Below are 20745 nucleotides of genomic sequence, written 5' to 3'. Positions count from 1 at the left end.
TGGTTTTAGCTCCGTTTCTCCTCTGAAAGCCACGTGTCCATCACTAACTACCTCCTGCTACCTCCACGGGACGTCCAACAGACACTCACCTTCCAGGGACAGACGTCACCCTTGACTCCCACCGCCCTGCCTGCCCCACAAACACCCCCACTTGCCCCACAGGGGCTCCTGCTCAGCTGCTGGCAGCTCCACCCTTCCGGCGACTCAGCCTGAGAGCCCTGTATTTGCCCAGACTCTTCTCTTGTCCTCCCACCCCGCATCCCATCCCCAGCACATGCTTTTGGCTCCACCTTTACAGCATAGGCAGAATCCAGCCACTTCTCACCTCCTGCCTTGTACTCACCCTATTCACAGCCCCCTGGGTCTCTGCCCTGGACTGTTATTAAAAGATCTCCTTTTATTTTTTTTTTTCCTTTTTATTTTTTAAAAGTATTATTGATTTACAATGTTTTACCAATTTCTGCTGTTGAGCAAATTGACCCAGTCATACATATACATACATTCTTTTTCTCATATCATTCCCCATCATGTTCTATCCCAAGAGTTTAGACATAGTTCCCTGTGGTGTAGAGTAGGACCTCATTGCCCATCCATTCTAAATGTAATAGTTTACATTTTAACTCCAAACTCCCCGTCCATCCCACTTCCTCCCCCCTCCCCCTTTACAACCACAAATCTTTTCTCCATGTCTATGAGTCTGTTTCTGTTCTGTAGATAATTTCACGTTTGCCATATTTTATATTCCACATATCAGTGATATCATATATTATATGTCTTTCTCTTTCTGACTTACTTTACTTAATATAAAAGAATCTCCAGTTGCATCTGCGTTCCTGGAAAATGGCATTATTTCATTCTTTTTTATGGCTGAATAATATTCCATTGTGTGTTTGTACCAAATCTTCTTATTCCATTCATCTGTCAATAGTTGTTTAGGTTGTTTCCATGTCCTGGCAATGAACATAGGGGTGTTTGTATTTTTTTGAATTACAGCTTTGCCCACATATGTGCCCAGATGTGGGAACACAGTGGGAAATATAGAAGGTAGTTCTATATTTAGTTTTCTGAGGAACCTCCATACTGTTCTCCATAGTGGTTGTACCAATTTACATTCCCACCAACAGTGCAGGAACATTCCCTTTTCTCCACACCCGCTCCAGCATTTGCTATTTGTAGACTTATTAATGTTGGCCTTTTGACCAGTGTGAGGTGATACCTCAATGCAGTTTTAATTTACATTTCTCTAATTATTCGTGATGATGAGCATTTTTTCATGTGCCTGACTGTCCATCCATATGTCTTCTTTGGAGAAACGTCTAAGTCTTTCACCCATTTTTCTAATTGGGTTTTTTGTTGTTGTTGTCTGAATTGCTTGCAGACCTTGGAGATTAAGCCCTTGTCAGGTGCATAGTTTGCAACTATTTTCTCCCATCCTGTACATTGTCTTTTTTTAATGGTGTCCTTTGCTGTGAAAAACTTGTAAGTTTTTTTAGATCCCATTTGTTTCTTTTTGTTTTTATCTCTGCTGCCTTGGGAGACTGACCTATGAAAACATTTCTATGATTTATGTCAAAGAATATTTTGCTTATGTTCTCTTCTAGGACTTTTATGGTGTCATGCCTTTATGTTTAAGTCTTTAAGCCATTTTGAATGTATTTTTGTGCATGATGTGTGTGTGTGTGTTCTAGTTTCGCTGAGGTACATGCAGCTGTCCAGTTTTCCCAGCACCTCTTGCTGAAGAGACTGTCTTTTTTCCCATTTTATATTCTTGTCTCCTTTGTTGAAGATAATTGACTGTAGGTGTCTGGGCTTATTTTTGGGCTCTCTATTCTGTTCCATTATCCAATATGTCTGTTTTTGTGTCAGTACCACACTGTCTTGATTACTCTAGCTTTGCAAGAACACCCATTTTATACCACATCTGATCCACCCAGTAGCCAGAGTGACCACTGAAGACATAAACAGAATCACATCATCCCCTCCAATGTCTTCCAACCTCACTTACAATGACATCGACGTCCTTACCAAGGCCTTCAGGGCCCTCTGTAGCTGCATGTCCTACTCACACTTTTGTTCACTTGGTCTGAGATTCTTTGCACTTGCTGTATCTTCTGCCTGGAATTCGCTTCTTTGGGTATTTGCTAGTTTCATGTGCTCATTCATTTAGGTCTCTACTCAAATACCACTGCCTCAAAGTGGTGTTTCTTGATTGGGTGATCAGTAGAAGACACCTCCCCCCCACCATATCCCCTCAATTCTTATTTTTCCTGGATACACCTGCACCCCTGACATTGTACTCTAATCTCCTCTGTGCGTTTGTTTAGGATCTGAAGTGTGAGCTGGGTGTAGTCGGCGGTTTTGCCTGCTGTGCTCCACGCGTGCTTCTGCTCTTAGAACAGTGTTTGCCTCATAGCGGACGCTCAGTGACTGGAAGCAGGATGGATGTGCACAGCCCTACAGCTCACAGGCCACAGGATGGGGGGCAGGCCAAGACCCCAGGGTCAGGGCTGGGGAAGCCTGGTCTTTCCCAGAAGCCTCAGCCAGCCCCCCAGCCCCGGCTGTGGTCCTGAGAGCCCTGGCTGACCTCTCTGCTGTCACCCCCACCCTGTTCTCTTACAGCACAGGGGATGAACACAGCCGGGGCAACTGGGGTCACTTGGACCAGGTGGCCGCACTGCACTGGGTCCAGGAGAACATCGCCAACTTTGGAGGCGACCCAGGCTCTGTGACCATCTTTGGAGAGTCAGCAGGAGGGGAAAGTGTCTCTGTTCTGGTGAGTGTTCCCGGCCCTGATGTGGCTGCTGATGGGACCCCTTGCAGTCCTATCAATGTAGTCATGCAACTTTTATTTATGAGACCTGACACTGGGCAGCACCAGATGATGGGAAGTTAATGGTTCAACCAGGAAGCTCAGAGCTCAGCTTAGTGTCCTGGGGCCATAAGGAACACCAGTCACAGCTGTAGCAGTGACGTTATTTCTGTCCCATGCTGGCTGAGGTCTACCTCACCTTCCTAATCATTTTACCATTAGGACTCACCTGCCTTCGCTTGGGATGGGCGGTGGCTGTAAATTTTGAATATAAGGAAGAATTCATGAAAGTTGGGCAGAGTGTCGTTGTATTTCTTGAAGCCAAACCTACATGTCCATGGGTCGGGAGCACTGAGACCAAGTCAGGGCCCTCCTCTGAGGTTGTCTGTTGACCTGTCCAGGCCTTAGAGGGCAGATCCTGATGATGGTTTGGGGCTGGGGGAATTGAGGGAGAAGAGGAGAGGAGGTGTGAAGAGGGAAATGAGACAGAGCATGTGGGACACAGACACAACCAGGAACTAGGAAGCCTGGTTTGGGAATGGCACTTGGGAGACCGAGGGAAGTAAAGATGGAAAAGTAGATTAGAAGGTGCTGAGAGCTATTAAAAAAATCCTCCAGCTGCCTCACAGTTGAGCAGAGGGTCAATGATGTTACTGCGGTTTTTTTGTTTTGTTTTGTTTTATTTTGTTTTGTTTTGTTTTGTTTTGGCTGCACCCAAGGCATACGGAAGTTCCCAAATCAGGGATCAAATCCAAGCTGCAGCTGTGACCTATACTACAGCCAGATCCTTAACTTACTGTCCCAGGCTGGGGACCAAACCTGTGCTGTCACAGAGACAAGCCTGGATTCTTAATTTGCTATGCCACAGTGCACAGTGGGAACTCCTGTTATTGCATTTCTTTTGTTGCTTTTATTTATTTCTATTTTTTAAAAATCAATTTTATTGGAGTACAGTTGCTTAGAAAGCTGTGTTAGTTTTAGGTGTACAGCAAAGTAAATCAGATATATGTACGTATACACACACACACACATACACACACAAATATGTTCCTTTTCAGAATTTTTTCCCATATAGGTTATTAAACAGTGTTGAGTATATTGCTCTGCACTATATAGTAGGTCCTTGTTACCTATTTTATGTATAGTTGTGTGTATATCGCAATCTCAACCCCTCAATTTATCCCTCCTTCCCCATTTTCCCCCTTTGGTAACCATAAATTTGGTTTCAAAATCTTTGAGTATATTTCTGTTTTGTAAGTTTTTTGTCTCATGATTGTTAGATTCCACATTTTAGTGATCAAATATGATATTTGTGTTTCTCTGACTTACTTCATTTAGTATGATAATTTCTATCTAGGTCCATCCATGCTGCTGTAAATGGCATTATTTCTTTTTTTTTTCTTTTTATGGCTGCACCCACAGCATATGGAAGTTCCCAGACTAGGGGTCGATTTGGAGCTGTAGTTGCCAGCCTACACCACACCCACAGCAACTAGGGATCCAAGCCATGTCTGTGACGTACACTGCAGCTCACGGCAATGCCAGATCCTTAGCCCACTAAACAAGGCCATGGATTGAACCTGAGTCCTCCTAGATACTAGTCCTCCTAGATACTAGATGTGCCACAATGGGAACTCCCTATTCATTCTTTTTTATAGCTGAGTAATATTCCATTGTGGGTATTTTTTTTTTAATTAACCATATCTTATTTATCTAACTCTTTGTTGATGGAAATTTAGGTTGCTTCCAAATCTTGGCTATTGTAACTATTGCTAGGATGTACAATGGGATACATGTATCTTTTCAAATTATGTTTTTCTCTGGACATATGCTCAGGGGCAGGACTGCTGGATCATATGGTAGTTCTATATTTAGTTTTTTAAAGAACCTCCATACCACTGTTCTCCACAGTGGTTGCACCAGCTTACATTTCCACCAACAATGTAGGAGTGTTCCCTTTTATCCACACCCTCTCCAGCAATTATTTTTTTGATTTTTTGAATGGCCATGCATACTGCTGTGAGGTGATACCTCATTGTTGTTTTGATTTACATTTCTCTAATAATTAGTGATGCTGAGCATCTTTTCATGTATTTTTTGGCCATCTGTATATCTTCTTTGGAGAAATGTTTCCCTTTCTCTCTCTCTCTCTCTTTTATTTTTTTTTGTTTTTTTTTTGTTTTTTTTAGGGTCATACCTGCAACACATGGAAGTTCTAAGGCTAGGAGTCCAATCCGAGCTGTAGCTGCCAGCCTACACCACAGCCACAGCAACACAGGATCCAAGCTGCATCTGTGACCTACACCACAGCTCACAGCAATGCCAGATCCTTAACCCAGTGAGTGGGGCCAGGGATCAAACTCAAGTGCTCATGGATGCCAGCTGGATTCATTACCGCTGGGCCACAGTGGAAACTCCCGAGAAATGTCTATTTAGATCTTCTGCCCATTTTTTGATTGGGCTTATCTTTTGGACGTTGCATGTGCTGTTAGTATATTTTGGAAATTAATACCTTGTCAGTGGCTTCATTTGGAAATATTTTCTCCCATTCTGTGGGTTGTCTTTTCATTTTGTTTATGGCTTCCTTTGCTGTGCAAAAGCTTTTAAGATAAATTAGGTCCCATTAGTTGATTTTGTTTTTATTTTCATTACTTTAGGATGTGGATCAAGAAAGATGTTGCTGCGATTTATGTCAAACTGTGCTCTGATTTTATTTTTATTTTTTGACCACACCTGCAGCATGTAAAGTGCCCAGGCCATGGAGCAACCTGTTTATACTTCCAGTTATAAACTGTGTAGGCATTCTCAGAGATTGCTGTGTGTACCCAAGTTCATTTTCTTTTCTTTTTCTTTTTTTTCTTTTTTTGTCTTTTTTAGAGCCATACCTGTACATATGGAAGTTCCCGGGCTACGAGTCAAATCGGAGTTGCAACTGCCACCCTACACCCTATGCCACCGCAGCAGCAACGTAGGATCCAAGATCATGGTGATGCCAGACCCTTAACCTACAGAGCAAGGCCAAGGATCAAACCCACAACCTCATGGTCACTAGTCAAGTTCATTACCCCTGAGCTACAGTATGAACCCCCCAAGTTCATTTTCCTTAGGAGAAATTCTGAGTGATGGAAATGGGGAATCAGAACTGGGTCTTTGGAGCCTACCGGTTAAGAATTTGGTCTTTGCATTGCTGTGGTCTATCTGCCATAGGCATGGGCAAAAAAGAACTGTCTTTAAAAGTGTTCCTAGAAATTGCTCAGCTGTCTTTCAGACACTGCTGATCGTTATAAGCAGTGTACATGCCGACACGCCTGCTGTTCTGCCCCTCACTCTGCCCCTGGATGCCTCCAGCTGAGGGTTTCTAGCAGAACCTGGACCCCAGGACCTCCAGGGGAGCAGCCCAGGGCAGATCTGTGGATGGGGTGGCTCTTGAAGACCCCTGAGCACTGACTCCCTTTCTCCCGACTCGGCTCCCAGGTGTTGTCTCCCTTGGCCAAGAACCTCTTCCACCGGGCCATCTCTGAGAGTGGCGTGGCCCTCACTGTTGCCCTGGTCAGGAAGGACATGAAGGCTGCAGCTAAGGTAGGCCTCTCGTGGCACTGTCCTCACACCCTTTGCCCTGCTCTTCTGTAGTTGTCAGGGGCCTCTCTCGCCCTGGGGTCCAGCTGACCTCCTCGAAGGGCCACACAAGTGGGGAATGGCAAGGCCACAGCTGCCCCAGCCTCCCACTTGACTGCTGAACTTGCCAGAGCAGAAAGAGCAGATGGAACGGGGCCTGAGCTGAGGATGGGGCCACTGGCAGGGGCGTGCCGCCTAGGCCCCTGGTGAGGACGTGGCCTCTATTTGGAGAGTGTTATGAAGCCAAGGAAGGGAGAGCTCTGCTGAGGAGGGCCCTGGAGTCAGGCATGAGGAGCATCTTGGTGGGGCTGAGAGAGCTGGCTTGGGGGAGGGGCGGGGGCAGCAGCCAGACTTAAAGGGACTGGCCCGTAGCAGGGGAGGAGACAAAGACCCCAAGAATTTTTAAAAAAATTGCTGAGAATGTTTCCTATTCTCAGTTGTAAAGCACAGAAGCCCATTTTACCAAGTTGAGTCAAGAACGTGGAATCTATTGAAAGGAAACAAAGGCGGCAGAAACGGGGCTGGATTTCCCTATCCAACAGGACCAGAAATTGGCAGAAGAAAGAAGCTAACATGCTTATTCTTGCTTTTGCTTCCCCCCTTCTCGTCCTCCCTCTGTGCTCTTGAATTTATTTGGTTCACCAAATAGGTACTGAGCACTGATTGTAAGTCAGACACTGGATCGGGCTCTGGCAGCCCCCACACACTCTCCTGGTGCCGCCATCCTGCAGCCTGACTTCTCTCATCTGCACCTTCCCCTCTGGCTGCACTTTGCAAGTGTCTGGCCTGAGGCCAAATGGCTGCTAATCAGATGAGCGGAGACTTGAAATGAGACAGTGGGATTCTGGACTCCATGCTCTTAAACCCCGCTCATTGCGGCCTCTCTGCGGCTGTGGTGTTCAACTTTGAGACAATTATGCCCACTTTACAAGAGATAAGGTGACAGAGGCTGAGGAGTATAATTGTCATGACTGGGACCCAGGACCCATGCCTAAGGTCTGCAGTATTTCTGCCACCATGTGCCGCCTTTAGAAATTGAGGCTGGGATAGAACATGTCACTATTGGTGGAGGAAAGGGACATGGCTCTTGAATCGTGCTGTCGCCTATGATCTCTGCAGCAAATTGCTGTCCTTGCTGGGTGTAAAACCACCACCTCGGCTGTCTTTGTTCACTGCCTGCGCCAGAAGTCGGAGGACGAGCTCTTGGACTTAACGCTGAAGATGGTAGGTACACCTGCTCTCGTGGCCACACAAGCGCCCTACCCTGTGAACATGGCCCCAGACTTCAATTCAGCTGACGCCTTGCCCTGGAAAAACCACCTGAAACAGGGTTTCGCGTCTTAGGAACAGTGTCTGCCTCTGGTTCTCAAAGGGGATTTTCCTTTTTTCTTATTTGGAATGTCTCAAACTTTGCCAAAGACAAAAAATAACATAATGGAAAAATTCATAATAACCATTCATATCTATCAAAACTTACTTTTTCTAAACCAGTTTTCATTTCTATTTTAAAGAATTAAACATTACATATTCTCAGAGGTAATTCTCATCCTGAATTTTGGGAATGGTGTTATTTAGAAGAAAGATTATTCAGAAAGGCTGTCAGAATTTGTCTTAATTAATTTATTTTTTTTCCATTGTAAAGCTATACCACAGTTTTTTTTTTTTTATTTTCCCAATGTACAGCAAGGGGATCAAGTTATCCTTACATGTTTACATTACAATGACATTTTTCCCCCACCCTTTGTTCTGTTGCAACATGAGTATCTAGACAAAGTTCTCAATGCTATTCAGCAGGATCTCCTTGTAAATCTATTCTAAGTTGTGTCTGATAAGCCCAAGCTCCTGATCCCTCCCACTCCCTCCCCCTCCCATCAGGCAGCCACAAGTCTCTTCTCCAAGTCCATGATTTTCTTTTCTGTGGAAAGGTTCATTTGTGCTGGATATTAGATTCCAGTTATAAGTAATATCATATGGTATTTGTCTTTGTCTTTCTGGCTCATTTCACTCAGGATGAGATTCTCTAGTTCCATCCATGTTGCTGCAAATGGCATGTCATTCTTTTTTATGGCTGAGTAGTATTCCATTGTGTATATATACCACCTCTTCCGAATCCAATCATCTGTCGATGGACATTTGGGTTGTTTCCATATCCTGGCTATTGTGAATAGGGCTGCAATGAACATGCGGGTGCATGTGTCTCTTTTAAGTAGGGTTTTGTCCGGATAGATGCCCAAGAGTGGGATTGCGGGGTCATATGGAAGTTCTATGTATAGATTTCTAAGGTATCTCCAAACTGTTCTCCATAGTGGCTGTACCAGTTTACATTGCCACCAACAGTGCAGGAGGGTTCCCTTTTCTCCACACCCCCTCCAGCACTTGTTATTTGTGGACTTCTGAATGATGGCCATTCTGACTGGTGTGAGGTGGTATCTCATGGTAGTTTTGATTTGCATTTCTCGTATAATCAGCGATGTTGAGCATTTTTTCATGTGTTTGCTGGCCATCTGTATATCTTCTTTGGAGAAATATCTATTCAGGTCTTTTGCCCATTTTTCCATTGATTGATTGGCTTTTTTGCTGTTGGGTTGTATAAGTTGCTTATATATTCTAGAGATTAAGCCCTTGTCGGTTGCATCATTTGAAACTATTTTCTCCCATTCTGAAAGTTGTCTTTTTGTTTTCTTTTGGGTTTCCTTTGCTGTGCAAAAGCTTTTCAGTTTGATGAGGTTCCATGGGTTTATTTTTGCTCTAATTTCTATTGCTTTGGGAGACTGACCTGAGAAAATATTTATGATGTTGATGTCAGAGAGTGTTTTGCCTGTGTTTTCTTCTAGGGGTTTAATGGTGTCCTGTTGTATATTTAAGTCTTTCATCCATTTTGAGTTTATTTTGGTGCATGGTGTGAGGGTGTGTTCTAGTTTCATTGCTTTGCACGCAGCTGTCCAGGTTTCCCAGCAATGCTTGCTGAGAAGACTTTCTTTTTCCCATGTTATGTTCTTGCCTCCCTTGTCAAAGATTAATTGACCATAGGTGTCAGGGTTTATTTCCAGATTCTCTATTCTGTTCCATTGGTCTGTCTGTCTGTTTTGATACCAGTACCACACTGTTTTGATGACTGTGGCTTTGCAGTATTTCTTGAAGTCTGGGAGAGTTATGCCTCCTGCTTGGTTTTTGTTTCTTGGGATTGCTTTGGTGATTCTGGGTCTTTTTTGGTTCCATATAAATGTTTGGATTGTTTGTCTAGTTCTGTGAAAAATGTCATGGGTCATTTGATAGGGATTGCATTGAATCTATAGATTGCTTTGGGTAGTATGGCCATTTTTACAATATTGATTTTTCCAATCCAAGAACATGTTATATCTTTCCATTTCTTTACATCTTCTTTGATTTCTTTGATTAAAGTTTTATAGTTCTCGGCATATAGGTCCTTTACCTCCTTGGTCAGGTGTATTCCGAGGTATTTGATTTTGTGAGGTGCAATTTTAAAAGGTATTGTATTTTTGTATTCCTTTTCTAATGTTTCATTGCTGGTATACACAAAGGCAACTGACTTCTGGATGTTAATCTTATATCCTGCGACTTTGCTGAATTTATGAATCAGTTCAAGCAGTTTTTGGGTGGAGTCCTTAGGGTTTTCTATGTAGAGTATCATGTCATCTGCATACAGTGACAGTTTGATCTCTTCTCTTCCTATATGGATGCCTTTTATTTCTTTTGTTTGTCTAATTGCTGTGGCTAGGACTTCCAAAACTATGTTGAAGAGCAGTGGTGAGAGTGGGCATCCCTGTCTTGTTTCAGATTTGAGTGAGAAGGCTTTCAGTTTTTCCCCATTGAGTATTATATTTGCTGTGGGTTTATCATAAATGGCTTTGATGATATTCAGGAATGTTCCCTCTATACCCACTTTGGCGAGGGTCTTCATCATGAATGGATGTTGGACTTTGTCAAATGCTTTTTCTGCCTCTATTGAGATGATCATATGATTTTTGACTTTTTTTTGTTAATGTGGTGTATGATGCTGATTGATTTGCGTATGTTGAACCATCCTTGTGAACCTGGGATGAACCCAACCTGGTCATGGTGTATAATTTTTTTTGTCTTAGTTAATTTAGAAAGCACCTCAAATATAACCCAATAGTGGCCCAATTTCTAGATTTTGGAGCATCTGCCTCAATTATGATTCTAACATAAACCTTTGTTCACCGATTCATATATCTCTCCATCTATTCATCAATCCATCCACCCATTCATCATCTTATTATACATCTCTCCATTCAGCAGTGAATCCAATTCACCAATATCTTTTCATCTAATATCAATTCATCTATAATTTTCACTCATCTATTATCAGTTATCCATATAGCTGTTATATATATATATATATATATATATATATATATATATATATACACACACACACATATACATATAATTCATTGCTCTAAAAATCAGTGATCTGGAGTTCCCCTTGTTCCTCAACGGCCTGAGAACCTGACTGGTGTCCATGAGGATGTGGGTTCAATCCCTGGCCTCCCTATGTGGGTTCCCAGTCGGATTCTTTAACCACTGAGCCACAACGGGAACTCCTGAGTAAGGATTTTCTAATGAGAAAATGAACCTCCAAATGCCTTGATTATATAAATGAGTATGTTGTAATAGAATCTTTAAGTAACTTACCAAAAGAAAAGTCTAGGAGTTGATGGTTTCAGGCTTGTCTGGATCCAGACGCACCAATGATATTATTGAGAAACTCCTAACCCTCAGCTTTTCACCTTTCGTGTTGGCTTCACTCTTAGGGAGGTTTATCCCTGTAAAGATTAAAGACAAGAATAGCTCTTTAGACTTACATTCCATCTGCTTAGAAACCTTCCTCAGTAATTCCAGCAAAATTTTAGGTAAACTCTATTGAACTGACATGTACACATGTCCATCCCTGAAATAATCCTTGTGGTCAGGGAGGTGGTGTACCCAGGCCACATATAAAATGCCTAGATTCATGGGGTGAAGGTGGTTAAAAGGGGTTCCCCTAAAGGAAAATTAGAGTGTTGTTTTGTGGGGGAACAAGGAGGGGATCCGGGTGGAGGACACTCAGGCACAAACAACTGTCCTTCCTAGAGATACCCTCACCCACCCCACACCTTCACCCAGTGCTCATGCCCAGGGGAGCCAGTGTCCTGCTTTTCCCGGGAGATTTCTCACCCCTCCTTCTGCCTTTGTCTTCACAGAAATTTTTAACTCTTGATTTTCATGGAGACCAAAGAGAGGTAAGGACTTTTGGTTTCTTAATTACACGTTTTAAGCCTTGATACCTTAATCTTCAGTTAATAAAGAGGAAAGAATGAAGGAATTCTTCGTAGAATCATGGTACCTCCTTGCATTTACTTGTTGGAGTCAGAGAGAGACAGTGGCTTGTCTGAGTCACACAGCCAGGAGACCAGACACAGGACCAGAACCAGTCCTCTGACTGACTCCCAGTCCAGCACTCTCAGTTAGGAATTCTGTGTCCCTGTGTCCCCCACCCCCTCATCTTGTTTCCATCGCCAAACATGCCCCATTGGGAGAAGGCTGGACGAGAAACTCCCACTGTGGAGGGTGGGGGTGGGGACAACTGGATGAAGGGCTCTGTCCCAAGGAGCCCGGATCTTCTCCTGGGAGGGTGCAGGGTGACCGGGTGTGCAAGCTGCACTGTTGGCAGGGTCCCAAGGAAAGGAGCCACGAGTCTCAGGGCTGAGGACACCACCCTCTTCCCAGCCTCGTGGGAAGCTCCAGCAGCAGCCTCCCCAGGGCCGGGCAAACATTGCCCTTGTCAGCTGGTGTTTTGTGGTAACTCCATATTACACAAAACTAACTGTCCATACAAAACACATATTACATAAAGTATCTTCAAAGAGAAAAATAACAACACAAGGTGGGGAAATGAGTTCATATGCCCTCAGGAACCTGCCTCTGGGTTCCCCCTGGAGCTGTGGCTTTTGTATTCTCCAAATCCCAGAGTCGCAGTAACGTTGCAGAAGTGACAAGTAAGTACCACAGATAATGAGAACTGACTGTAGATGGAGAGATACACATATACTTCTAATCTTACACTCGTCATACTGTCTATTTTTATACCAACCGGAGTGGAGATCTGCCCCCATCACCTGACCCCTGCTGGCCCCTGGTCAGAGCTCTGCCCTCTGGGGTCCACAGACTTGGCCCTTTGTTATAGGACCCCGACTGTGTGGCCACGGATCATGGGCACACAGGTCTGTGATGCTGGCTGTGAGCTCAGACAGGTGGAGAGGGGGCCGTGGGTGAGACCTCAAGAGGGGACCACACTGCCCTCTTCCCCAGAGCCATCCCTTCCTGCCCACTGTGGTGGATGGAGTGCTGCTGCCCAAGATGCCTGAAGAGATTCTGGCTGAGAAGGATTTCAACACTGTCCCCTACATCGTGGGAATCAACAAGCAAGAGTTTGGCTGGCTTCTGCCAACGGTGAGAAAGCGCAGGCTTCTTACACTCGACAGAGGCCCCACCTGTCACATGACCTCTCCCGTCTCTGCTCACAGGACCCTCCTTCTACTGACCCCTCTCTGGGACCAGGGCAGCTGTGCCCTTCACGCAAGCTGACATTTCCATGGACACCTTCTCCACAGTGGCCCAGCTGTCACCTGGGTGGAGTGGCCCTGGCGACCCTTGTCCGCAAACACTGTCTGTTTGTCTTCCCATCCAGGAACCCTGAAATGTCAGTGCCGGGAAGGCTGGTAGAGATAATCAGGGGGCAGATGAGTCCCCAAGGCCTGGAAAGGGGAAGGGGCTCGGGAGTTAAGTAGACCGAGGCCCGGGACCCTCAGCCCCTCCCCCTGGGCTTGGTGCTTTCCTAGTTTCTCCATAAAACCTCACACAACCTCCCAGTCATCTCACTGAGGTGTAGGTATCTCAAAGGACTGGGACGCTTAACAATGACACCATCTTCTTTGCATGCTTTGATCTCTAGAAAGAAAGCTCATTTGATTCATTGATTTTGCCAAACTCATCAAAGATCCATTCCAGTCAAGACATAACAAAGGGACCTTCAGCCTGCATTGGTTTGGTCCCCTGGTCACTTTGGTTCTTCCTGCCAGTTCCTGATGATTCACCATTGCTCACCCTTTGTTTTAACAGATGATGGGCTTCCCCCTCTCTGAAGGCAAGCTGGACCAGAAGACGGCCACGTCACTCCTGTGGAAGTCCTACCCCATCGCTGTAAGAGTCTAGGAATCTGGGAATTGGCTGAGCCCCAACGAGGGGCAGGAGATTTTCCCACTTTCAGAGTAACTGTTGGAAGAATGTGGACTGGGATCAGAGGGTTCTGCCTGATTCTTTTTCCTTTCCCCATCACTCCTCCTGTGTAGACAGAGGGGGGCAGTTTGCACAGGTCTCAGGAGGTTCACCATTAACATGAGGAGGGTCACTCACCAGGGGTGGTGAATCAAACTCCAGAAATGCCAAAACTAAAGCCACTAAATCAACAAATAGGTTTAGTAAGAGTTTATTGTACATATAAAAATAGTTTGTGACCCAAGAGCTTCCAACTTCAAAGACTGATATGAAGCTGGGGGTCTGAAGTGGCAGGATGGCTTATAAAGTGGAAACGAGAACGTTGTTAAACTTTCCAGTGATCGCTTCTTAGAGTAGAGGTTTCCAGATGGCGAGGACTGGTTAAAAAAGTGATTATCTCATACCATTTTAGGGAGTTGACTTTATTTTGTGATTGTTAGAGGCATTTGCAAAAAATTACCTAAGCTGAGCTTTGCTCATGTGCATGAAACAAGCTTGAGTTTGTTTTGTTCACATGGCTGATATGGTTTTGTCTACACAGATCGTTCTTCAGTCTGGTCTCCGCGTTGTATTTCATTTTAACAGTGGTCACTTTCCCTCTCGATTTATTTCAGAACATCCCTGAGGAACTGACTCCAGTGGCCACTGACAAGTATTTGGGGGGGACAGACGACCCCGTCAAAAAGAAAGACCTGTTCCTGGACTTGATGGGGGATGTGATGTTTGGTGTCCCATCTGTGACGGTGGCCCGTCAACACAGAGGTGAGTCCCAGACACTGGACAGGAGAGGGACACGGCCTTGCCAGCTTCCCTGACTGTCCTGCCCAGCCCTCAGCATAAACACCTAGGTGGAAACTGCTGAGGTCATGCATCTGAGGCTGACCGAATTTGCCCTGGGTTGGGGGGGGGGGGGCAAGGCACTCACCTATTTTGGTTTCCATAAGAAAAAGACTCCCAGAGGAGGATCCAAAGGCAAGGGGTTTATTTGAGAGGTGATCCTAGAAAACACCATTAGAAGAGTAGATTAGTGATGTAAAGGAGAGGAAGCCAACCCACACTGCACTGTCAAGCTGGCATCACTGCTGACACCTGGGGCTGGGGGGCTCTGGGAACCAGCAGAAGACAGGTCTCAGGGTTATCCTGAGGGAGAGGTGGGAGAGCTGGGCTAGTTCTCCTCCTCCTTGGACAAGTCACTGGTTGAAGGCAGTCCCCAAGGTGTTGCTAAGTGTCTGGTGCTTCGACTGCTGCACACGTGGGCAGAGCGGTCTCTGGTGGCCAAAGGCCTCAGACAAAGAGCTACAGATGCTGGAGGCAAGTCAGGCTGGCCTGCTCTGAAGAGGGGCTGTGGTCAGGCACCAACAGCATCTGCCCCAGGCTCCTCACCTGAATTACTGTGATCTGCGGGGCCACCGGGAAGATACGGGAAGTTTTGTCTTGGAAGGTGTCCGAGGTCAGGGCTAGCTGCAAACTAGTCTGCTAATCAACGGACCTGGGGTGGAGTGTGGCCAAGGATAGGATCCGAAGTACTGTCTGGGACCAAGAAGGCTGAATTGAGTGAGCAGGGATTGTGTGGCGCCCATGGTCTGGAGAATGCTGGTGTCTGCAGCCGGCCTCCTTCCATCCCAGTGTGAGCTGGGTCTCCCAGCACCTTCCAACCTCACCCAGGGCTGTGGGGGTGGGGGGTCAGGGGCGGATGAGTCACCTGGAGAGGAGGTGTCCCTTTGGGGGGCCTTGCTGAGGTCCTCACAGGACCCTTCCTTTTCTAGGAGCCCTCCTTCACCTGGTCTGCAAGCCAGGAAACGGATCTCTGCTCCAGAACTCTCTCTCTAAACATACCGAAAGAGTTTGTTTTTAAATGATTTTTATAGTTTCCATTATAATTGATTTACAGTATTCTGTCACAGTCATATATATATGTATATATTTTCTTTTTCTCACATTACCCTCCATTGTGTTCCATTACAAATGATTGGATATAGTTCCCTGTGCTCCTCAGCAGGCTCTCATTGCTTACCCACTCCAAATGCAACAGTTTGCATCTATTAACCCCAGACTCCCAGTCCCTCCCCCTTCCCCTTGGCAACGACAAGTCTGTTCTCCACTTCCATGAGTTTCTTTTCTGTGGAAAATTTCATTTGTGCTGTATATTAGATTCCAGATAGAAGTGTTATCATATGGTATTTGTCTTTCTCTTTCTGACTTACTTCACTAAGCATGAGTCTCTAGTTCTATCCAACGAAAGAGTCTTAAAATTCAGATTCTTATAAGCATAATTAAAACCTATCGACAGCTGACCTAGTATGTGCCCAAGCGTTCAGCACAGTCACGTAGAGGTACTGGTTACCACGTCCTGCTCCCAAGCTCCTCAGGAATATCTTCTGCCAGGGGCTGCCTGGGATCAAATCTGTTCTTTCATAAACTTGGTCTTGCTTCTTCCTACATGTCTGATTTGTGGTTTCCTCTTCTGGATTGTCTGCGGTTCTCACCATCCTGTGATTGTGTTTTATTTTTCTGCTATCTTATGACTTTAAATTCAAAGTCCTTTCACCAGGACTAAGATTTTTTTTATCAACTTTATTGGTTGTATTTATCTCTCACTGATTACAGTTTTTTTCTGAATATAAAATTAATATTTACAGTCATAGAAAGTTTTGAAAATATGGATCACATGAAGATAAAACTAGATATTACTCATAATTCCTTCATTTAGGAGTGTATGCTCTAGGAGTTCCCGTCATGGCACAGCAGAGACAAATCTGACTAGGAACCATGAGGTTGCGTGTTCAATCCCTGGCCTCCCTTAGTGGGTTAAGGATCCGGCGTTGCCTTGAGCTGTGGCGTAGGTGCAGATGCGGCTCAGATCTGGCATTGCTGTAGCTGTGGCACAGGCCAGCATCTACAGCTCTGATTTGACCCCAAGCCTGGGAACCTTCATATGCTGTGAGTGAGGCCCTAAAAAGACAAAAGACAAAATAAATATATAAATAAATAAATAGAAGTATATTTCTAAATTTGTGATATATTTTCTTCTAATAGACTTTCCAGGTCTTAAATGTAATTTAAATATTAATTTCATGTTACGTTTTTCTTCAGAAAACACTATACAATAGGCATTTCCTCAATATCAATAAAATCACTGATAACATCTATTATTTCATGGGAATGATAGATTAAAATTTACTTTGGGATTCCTGCCCTCTTGAATATATAAGGTAGCTGCTCAAATTTTGATGCTACAGAGAACATTCTGCTCAGCCTTATGTGCCTAAATCTTTAACCACGTCTCTAATTTCCTTAGGATTGGTTTTCAGAAGTGAAATTACTAGGCTGGACTATAGCAGCATTTTAAAATACTTCAAACATATTGTGAAATATTGCTTTCCAATGTTATAAGAATGTGAATTTCTTTTTCTTTTTTTTTGTATTTTATCTTTTTAGGGCCACGCCTCCAGCATACAGAGGTTCCCAGGCTAGGGGTCTAATTGGAATTACAGCTGCCAGCCTACGCCAGAGCCACAGCAACACCCAATCCAAGCTGCATCTGCGACCTACACCACAGCTCACGGCAATGCCGGATCCTTAACCCACTGAGCGGAGCCAGGGTTCGAACCCAAAACCTCATGGTTCCTAGTTGGATTCGTTAACCGCTGAGCCACGACATGAAGTCCCAAGAATGTGAATTTCTTAATTCTCTCACATGGGATACAAATAAAAATAATGCTGTCAATTATGCAATCCTTTTTCACCAGAAAAAGAGAGTAACATACTGTTTTAATTTGCATATTTTTGATTACTAGCTTACCCCTTCCCTTTGCTTTTCTCTTGTTGTTCCTATTTATTATTGAAATCTCTGCCCTACATTCCTTTGAGGAATTGCATTGTGATTGTAGGATTTCTAAATCTCAGTGATTTAAGGTAAAAAAAATAAAAAAAGAGGAGGAGCAAAATAAGTTCCTTTAGTCACAAAAGGTCTTTCCTCTAAGTTTGGGTTCTGAGTTCCTTTCTAACTTCTGAGCGGCATAGGCAAAGTTCAAACCCTCCTACCCCCGCCTTTCAGAGAGTTCAACTTGATCTTGAAGTAGATGTTGAAAAAGTGGATTACCTTTAATCACAGGAGTGCTTCACTCCAACAACACCTCTTGCTAAACCCAGGTGCAATAATGGGGAGTGGGAAGGCAGTTAAATAAATTATTCTACCTCCTCCTGTCCGGGTGGTGTATATAGTCAAACTTTAGTGGCTGCATGTTTAATGATATGAAGAAATCATAGTCATATGAATTATTCTAATTTTAAATACATGAGGGATAGTCCTAAAATATTTACAGAGGTTTCTCTGGGTGGCAGGATTATAAGCGATCTTTTTTATTCATTTTCTGTTTTCCGGCATTTTCCAAATTTGATAGGATGCCCAAGGCGGGGGGGACATTGTAACATTTCCCCACCGGTCTGACTTGGGGCCTGCCCCTGCCCCTGTCAGTCACTCGCCGTGGGCATCGTGATCCATGCACAGTGCGGAGCTCCCCAGGCGGGTGGCCCACAAGGTAGGCCCGCAGGAGCAGGATGGGCACCTGTGCTGCAGCATCAGCAGTGACATCCTCTGGGGCCTTGGACATGGGGTGGTGACAGCCAGGGCAGGGGAGAGGGGGAGAGAGCACCATCCCCCTTCTCGGCCCCTCTCCCATGTGTCACGGCCTTAACACTCCCTGGGCCAAGCGGAAGGAAAGACAGGACAGATGACAGAGAAAAAGGCAATGCTGAATTACGGTTTCCTGAGACACAAGAGACAGAGTGGCCCTTTCTGCACAGGTTTGTCTTTAAGTGTTGCACTTTCAGACCAGCAGCTTGCATTCAATCGAATTTGTTCCCCTTGTTAGAATAGGTGTGAACAACCATGGAAACGCTCCAAAACGGAGCAGAACAGAAGGTATCTTTGGGTGGCAGATATTCTCCGAGGGACTAAACGCTAGCCTGACATCAGTGCAATACAGTGAAGGGTGTGTGTATGTAGAAGTCCCTGTGTGTGAATCCATCGGAAGGAGCTTAAGTAAATTGACCCGGAGTCGCTATGATGACGGTTGTTTCGAACGGATCTACCCAAGGTTTCCACATGCATTCATCCATTCGATCCTCACTCACTTGTTTTTTCGCCAAATAAATAACCTGGCTCAAATCCAGGTGCAGCCTCCCAACCTACATGCCCTTAAGCAAGGCACAGAACTTTCCCAAAACTCTGCTTCTCTATTGGGCTGGTGGCCAGGGACTTGCTGCAGGGACACGCAGGGACACACAGGGTCCAGCTCACAGCTGCTACGCACAATGGGCAGCTGCTCTTAATACTGCTGTTGTTCACTCAGGACCAGGAACTCCCCCAATTTCCTGGCTGCTCACGGCCCCTGGGAGACCCTGACACCATCCAGGTGTGTGTCTGCTGACATGCACTGTGCGTGAATCCATGTCTTTCAGATGCAGGAGCCCCCACCTACATGTATGAGTTTCAGTATCGCCCAAGCTTCTCATCGGACAAGAAACCCAAGACGGTGATCGGGGACCACGGGGATGAGATCTTCTCCGTCTTTGGTTTTCCACTGTTAAAAGGTGATGGCCCTTTGGTGACCACAACCTTGGAGTTAGGAGATCTGGGTTCAAGTCTTGGTCTCGTGGCCTTGGGCAAGTTCCTCCTTCTTTCCAGGTCTTAGTTTCCTGAATCCATCTTAAAGGCGTTGAACGACAAAGGCGCCCAACCTTTCTCTTGGTCTCATGTGCGTGATGGAGGAGGTGTATCCTTGTGCCCTCCCTCCCTCACGGTCCCTCCAAGAATCCAGCCTCAATAAGATAGGTAGGGGGCCACCTGCAGGGGGCGCTCAAGGGCTAGAAAGGCAGGACTCACTGCCCACTCACAAGAGCAAATCGGAATGTGAGTGAGAATAAGGTTAGAACTGCAGTTAACCTGGAATCAGGGCTAATGCGGGCCTGTGTATCCAATCATCCATCTAAAAATCACATCTTTTAAAATTAATAAATATTTAGCACTGTAATATTTTAAAGAATTCCCTTAACAAATGTTTTCAATGCCTTGACTCAGTAGTTACAGACAACTTGTGTGTGACACACCACTGGGATGTTCATGGCACCCAGTGGCTCTGGGCATGTCCTGGTTGGGTGACCCTTTGGGGACCTTGCAGCTTGATTATTATTTTTTATTTTTTTTTGTCTTTTTTCTCTTTTTGCCATTCCTAGGGCCGCTCTCGCGACATGTGGAGGTTCCCAGCTAGGGGTCTAATCGGAGCTGTAGCTGCCGGCCTGCACCAGAGCCACAGCAACGTGGGATCCGAGCCGCGTCTGCAATCTACACCACAGCTCACGGCAACACCGGGTCCCCAACCCACTCAGCAAGGCCAGGGATCGAACCCGCAACCTCATGGTTCCTAGTCGGATTCGTTAACCACTGCACCACAACGGGAACTCCTTGATTATTTTGCAGATTCTATGAAAGTGTGTATGGATGAAGGAAGTTGAAAAATGACTGAGGAGAGCATCTTGTTAGGTGGGGCTATGATAATGAAAATCCTGGGGTGTGGCCCTGTGACCTGAGGGGGAGGGCCGCCCAGTGGGCACAAAAGACCAAGGCAGCCAGTTGCTGGCCTGAGCCCTGCCTTGGTCGGTAACTGTCGAGCTGAAAGTGCATGTGAAGGTCTTCTTATCAGGCAGGTTTTGACTCAGTAGGTCTGGGGTAAGGGCTCAGTTTCTGAACATCTAACCCGCTCTCAAGTGCTGTGACGGCCCGCGAACCACACTTTGAGTAGCGAGGGCTGCGTCTCCTCCCCACAGGCGATGCCCCAGAAGAGGAGGTCAGTCTCAGCAAGACGGTGATGAAATTCTGGGCCAACTTTGCTCGCAGTGGGTGAGCCGGGGGCAAAAATGGGGCGGAGTTGGGAAGGGGCAGGGAAGAGCACGGTCGCGCGGAGGAACGTTCACCGTGTGATGGGCAAACTCCGGGCCCTGTGACCTCTGACACGAGAGCT

General features: G+C 45.5%; 1 protein-coding gene across 6 annotated transcripts in view; it reads left to right on the top strand.

Annotated features, from left to right (window-relative positions):
* Window positions 1-20745, top strand: part of LOC100736962 (liver carboxylesterase) — a 34064-nt gene that overhangs the window by 12782 nt on the left and 537 nt on the right. For 4 of the 6 annotated variants that reach the window (XM_084958488.1, XM_084958489.1, XM_084958490.1 and 1 more), the window contains 9 exon segments: window positions 2620-2773; window positions 6284-6388; window positions 7544-7648; window positions 11650-11688; window positions 12758-12898; window positions 13568-13648; window positions 14338-14485; window positions 19187-19318; window positions 20552-20624. In XM_084958488.1, the coding sequence (XP_084814614.1) occupies window positions 2620-2773; window positions 6284-6388; window positions 7544-7648; window positions 11650-11688; window positions 12758-12898; window positions 13568-13648; window positions 14338-14485; window positions 19187-19318; window positions 20552-20624 (978 nt within the window). 6 annotated transcript variants of the gene reach the window in all.

This window comes from Sus scrofa, chromosome 6 (genome assembly GCF_054392235.1).
Source record: "Sus scrofa isolate SSC_HxYL_T2T_F1_AM1 chromosome 6, Sscrofa_HxYL_maternal_Yorkshire_Landrace_v2.0, whole genome shotgun sequence".
NCBI lineage: Eukaryota > Metazoa > Chordata > Mammalia > Artiodactyla > Suidae > Sus > Sus scrofa.
Note: the sequence above shows the minus strand (reverse complement) of the source record. Positions and strands in the feature narration are given on the sequence as shown.